Here is a 5,703-nt window from a genome sequence, read left to right as displayed (position 1 = left end):
CTTCTCTTCTCTTCTCTTCTCTTCTCTTCTCTCCTCTCCTCTCCTCTCCTCTCCTCTCCTCTCCTCTCCTCTCCTCTCCTCTCCTCTCCTCTCCTCTCCTCTCCTCTTCCCTTCTTCTTATAACTCCACTATTATCCACAGACAAGAACGCGATCCGCTTCATTCCACGTGAGAACGGCGTGCACTCCATCGACGTCAAGTTCAACGGCAGTCACATCCCCGGTAGCCCGTTCAACGTGCGGGTGGGGGAGGCAGGACAGGCTGGAGACCCAGGCTTGGTGACAGCATACGGGCCTGGACTGGAGGGAGGATCCACAGGTACACACTCCTTATCTCTTCTCATCGTCTTCTTCTCAGTCCAGCTTTACAGAGGAAACCTCTACTTTCAACAAATGTTGTACTGTGAAAGGTGATGTTGTATACTAGAATAAGAAGGGGGTTGGAAGCCAGGATCAACCATGGTGCAGTTTAGGCTGAGATCTCATTTGAAGACAGGAAGGATGGATCCTGTGGGGTGGCCTTGGTCAATGCCTTGGTCAAAGGCACAACAGCAGGAGATGGCATCTAGGATAACTGGAACACAATATATACTGTACATGCACTGTGAATGTGAGGTGGGTCTCCTGACCATCTGTCTCTCTCTCTCTCTCTCTCTCTCTAGGCGTGGCCTCTGAGTTCGTAGTGAACACGTGTAACGCGGGGTCAGGTGCCCTGTCTGTGACCATTGATGGCCCCTCTAAGGTCAAGATGGACTGTTCTGAATGCCCCGATGGCTACAAGGTTATCTACACTCCCATGGCCCCCGGCAGCTATCTCATCAACATCAAATACGGAGGACCCAACCACATAGTGGGCAGCCCCTTCAAAGCCAAAGTCACAGGTGTGTGTGTAACGTGTGTGACTTGCATGTGTGTGATATGTGCAGCTTGAATGCCAGATCTTGATGAAAAGGATGTTTTATGTATTTGTTATGAAACGAGACTAGGGTTGCAATAGGAGGGTATATTACTGGTATCTTTCTGAGTTTACCAGTAAACTGCCAGAATTTTGGTATCTTTCAAGGATTTTATGTAATCTATCACAAGACATCTAGTGGCCCGTTTGGGTACTTCAGATCATCACAGGTGTCTGTAATTATCTCTGTCCTTATCGCATGTAAAATATAGGAAATAGTTCAATAAGATGATTTTCTAGTTAAAATTTAATGACAACCGCTGTAAAACAGTATCCTAAATATAAACCATCAACGTAGTGAAAACCATTGGTGTTTAATATGAGGGGTTCAACATGAAATATCCTATTGTTATATTTTTTTTACACTTTTATTTGACTATGTCAGTATGTATTTGTTGTCAATGTTTTGGTGTCAAACTGGTGGCAGTTGTGAAAAAAGTCCATAGTTGGAATAGTTTCAGAGGTTTTGAAAATATAATGCCATTGTTGATTAGATGCTTTTTTCATTAATTAGGCTATTTTCTCTTGAACCATATGGTCTATCTACTAGAAACTCATGGACAATATGGACAGAGATATAAAAAATGAATACTATATGAATATCTTTTTTACAATTATTATTCAAGTATAAATTACCAAAGTTCAGATAGATTGCCATCGATTTTGCGTTAATTACCAAAATGACTGAATATTCCAATAACTTTGGTAAACTACCGGTTCCTTTGCTACCCTAAACGAGACACTCTCTGAAAAGTTAGAAGTTCCTAGAAATGTTGTTATAAATACTTAGTAAATTAATACTAAATACTGAAATGTTACATAAATAATAAATGTTATATCAATCTGTTTACTCTCATCGGGATTGTAGAATTAGTAGTCATGGACTACAATGCTGAAGGCTAAATCAATTCTCAAAAACACTGGCAAAATGCAGCTAGATTGTTGTTGTAAAGTTACAGAGTACTAGCACTCTTAGCTAGCTGTATGAAGATGGGGAATCCGTCCCACCCTCTCATAAGAAACCCCCATCCATGGTGTTTTTGTCTAGTGTTTGTGTCGGTATTGAGGAGGGGAGGTGTTAGGTTATGTAATGTCTGGTTTGAGTCGTGACTGCAGTTCTTTTATAACATGTCTGTCTCTCTCTCTCTCTCTCTCTCTCTCTCTCTCTCTCTCTCTCTCTCTCTCTGTCTCTCTCTCTCCTCTCTCTCTCTCTCTCTCTCTCTACCTCTCCTCTCTCAGGTACTCGTCTGTCCGGTGGTCATAGCCTTCATGAGACGTCCTCTGTGCTGGTAGAGACGGTCACTAAGACTTCCAAGGTGGCCGGAGCGTACAGCTCCTCATCGTCCTCATCCAAACTGACCTCAGATGCCAGCAAGGTGGTGTGTCGAGGCGCAGGGCTCTCCAAGGCTCTGGTCGGGCAGAAGAACATCTTCAATGTAGACTGCAGCAAAGCAGGTGAGATGGCTAGGATGCCCACACACACACACCACAGGCATGAATTAATGTACACACACACACACACACACAAGCCCACCCCACACACACACACACACACAAGCCCACCCCACACACACACTAACACAATCCTTCCATGACATTTCTAACCCTGTATCTCTCCCGTCCTCCAGGCTCTAACATGTTGCTGGTGGGAGTGCACGGCCCCACGACCCCATGTGAAGAGGTGTACGTCAAACACATGGGCAACCGCCTGTACAACGTCACCTACACTGTCAAAGACAACGGAAACTACATCGTTATCGTCAAGTGGGGCGACGACAGTGTCCCCGGCAGCCCCTTCAAAGTAGCTGTGCCTTGAACGAACTTCAACGAACTCCTAGCCCTGATCCCCACCACACCCTGCTACGCTGCATCGCTGCACTCCTCTTTGGACTACTGTAGAACCCTCTCTCTCAACGTGCACTAAAAAATGACTTTTTTCTCTCCCTCTACCCTATAAGGAAAAAATAAGATTTCAACCTTCATTTAAAGATTGTGCCAAAGTTTTTTTGTATTTACGTCATTTAGCAGACGCTCTTATCCAGAGCGACTTACAGTTTAGTGAGTGCATACATTTTCATACTGGGCCCCCCGTGGGAAACGAACCCACAACCCTGGCATTGCAAGTGCCATGCTCTACCAACTGAGCTACAGGGGACTGTATGTTAAGTCTGTTACTGTTCAGAATAAGGTTCTAGGTGACTAGTGTGGTTTCATAGAGATGGAAAGAGGGCACACCTCCTATCTTTTGCCATTGATCGTCTCTGTGACTGCCCCTCTATCCATCTCTATGTGTACTGGAGACATGCTCCAAGTCATGTGACGTTGGTTTAAGTATTTTGACTGGTCCAAGACCCTGTCCCACCAATAGAAAGGGATTGTTGTGTAGCAATGAATGGCTTAATGTGTGGATGTTATAAACATAAGATCATTTGCTATTAAACAGTATTAAAGTGTGATATTATTTGATTTTGTATGCTTAAAAAAATAGAAAACATGTATTTTTATTATATTAACCAATTCTTTGCAGACCTAATAATAAAGATTTAACTGCTACCTTGCCAGAATACGAGTGGGTTTATTTACTGTTTTTGATTGGGATATGGTGCTATAAATAGGTGCCAAAAGTACTTATAATATTTACAAAATATTAAACAGGACGAAGAGCATCAACTGGACTGAAAACAATACATCTGTGAACTGTGGCACAATGAAGCATATGATTGGTCTAGTTATGTAAGGGACCAAGGGGATTGGATGCACATTTTTAAAGAAACGCCCCTCAAAATTAGAGTGGAGCTGTGGGAGCAACCAGTACTTTTTAAAAGAGACGGGATTCACCCTAACCGCAGGGGTTCCAGGATTCACCCTAACCGCAGGGGTTCCAGGATTCACCTTAACCGCAGGGGTTCCAGGATTACTTCTAGCAACATCGCAAACTGTTTTAGAGACAGACGGACAGGGTCTGGTAGCGCTCCAGCTCTCCCTGTAAGAATAAGCAACAGAGGACTTGGAAAGCATATCAACCCCTGTAGAAATGGCACTATGGTTATTGTGAGTAACCTAATTTATGTTCCATGAACTCCGCCTTCTAGTGAGTTTATACAAACTATCATATCATGTAAGTCGCTCTGGATAAGAGCGTCTGCTAAATGACTAAAATGTAAATGTATATCCTACCATTCTGATAGATTGGAGACTGTCAGAAAACATGGTTGTAACGTTAATAATTTGGTTGTTATTGCTTTTACCTTGAGGCAGATGCCCCAGGGGCAGAGTGGTCCACACTCATTGAATATGGCGCTTTTAAATGTTAGAGCAATTACAAGTAAAACCTTTCTCGTGAATTACTTTGCGCAAATTTGATTGCATTTTTCTCACTGAAACATGGCTGTCATCAGACTGTAGTGCCGCTCTTATTGAAGCCTCCCCCCGGACTACAGATTGTCATACTCTATCAGAAAAGGGAAAAAGGGTGGGGGGACAGCCTCTATTTTTAATAATGCTCTCAGCTGTAAGGACATTTTGTTTGGCGACTTTAGGTATTTTGAGCATCATGCTAAACTGTTCAAATGTCATCCACCAGTGCTGGCCATAACCCTGTATAGGCCACCAAAGCAATGCCCCACTTTCTTTACTGATTTATCTGAACTACTGTCTATTGTACTTGAGAACTATGATAAAATCATTGTGTTGGGCGATTTTAATATTCATGTTGACAAAGAGACAGACTCCAAGGCCATTGAATGTATGTTTTTATTTTGCTCTATGGACTTTATCCAACATGTTATTGGGCCCACCCATAACCACAGCCATACTCTGGACCTGATTATCACCAAGGGGCTTTCTATTGACAAATCCTCTATCGTTGATGTTGCTTTATCTGATCACCACTGTGTACTTTTTACTACCATGTTGCCCATAGCACAGGGTAATGCTGAACGCATTATTAAGAAACACTATCTTACCTTTTAATTTTTTATTGAGTGTATGAACAATACTCCACCACCTATTCTGCCTTCCTCTTGTGATGATTTAGTTGATCACTTTAATAGCAAATTAAGGGCAACCATTGATGCCATAGCTCCTGAAAAGTTGAAAAAGGCCACATCCAAACGGAGAGCCCCTTGGATGAGTGAGGACACTAATCAATTAAAGAGAAATTGCAGAAAGGCAGAGCGGAAGTGGAGAAAGTCAAAGTTGCAGGTCCATTATGATATTTTGAGAGAGCAACTTGGCATATATAACAAGGCATTTAGAAATGCCAGACGGGCTAATTTTTCTAACTTGATCACTATTAATCAGAATAATTCGAGAGTGCTGTTCTTGACCATTGATGGCCTGATAAATCCTACCCCCGCAAACCTATGTGAACTTTCCTCCACACCTAAATGTGTTGAGTCGCGGCATATTTCAGAGATAAGATAACAAACATTGGGTATCAGTCAAGCAAGACCTGATGAGAAGTTTGATGATACGTTCCCTAGCCTACCACGCAAAGGCACTATGGATTTATTTTCCCTGGTTGACACAGACATGCTCAGGAAAGTGATATCACAATTTAAGCCTTCTACCTGCCTTCTCGCTCCTATCCCCACCACCTTCTTAAAAAATGTATTTAATTGCATATCTGAAGAAGTGCAAGCTATTGTTAATCACTCCCTGTTCACAGGCACTTTCCCCACTGCACTAAAAACTGCTATGGTGAAACCCCTTCTGAAGAAAAGTAATCTAGATTCTTCAGCTCTTAGC

At 42.6% G+C, this 5,703-nt stretch overlaps 1 protein-coding gene across 1 annotated transcript; it reads left to right on the top strand.

Annotated features, from left to right (window-relative positions):
- Positions 1–141: 141 nt before the first annotated feature.
- On the top strand, positions 142–3,511 carry LOC311123435 (filamin-B-like; the record flags this gene model as incomplete). Its single annotated transcript, XM_084197701.1, has 4 exons — positions 142–318; positions 662–880; positions 2,194–2,409; positions 2,583–3,511. Coding segments are annotated over 4 exons (800 nt in total), but the record flags the coding sequence as incomplete, so codon positions are not given.
- Between the last annotated feature and the right edge of the window lie 2,192 nt (positions 3,512–5,703).

This window comes from Coregonus lavaretus, assembly GCF_964263955.1.
Source record: "Coregonus lavaretus genome assembly, contig: HAP1_SCAFFOLD_3574, whole genome shotgun sequence".
NCBI classification, from domain to species: Eukaryota; Metazoa; Chordata; class Actinopteri; order Salmoniformes; family Salmonidae; genus Coregonus; species Coregonus lavaretus.
The sequence above is the reverse complement of the archived record's forward strand: the minus strand, read 5'-3'. Positions and strand labels throughout refer to the sequence as shown.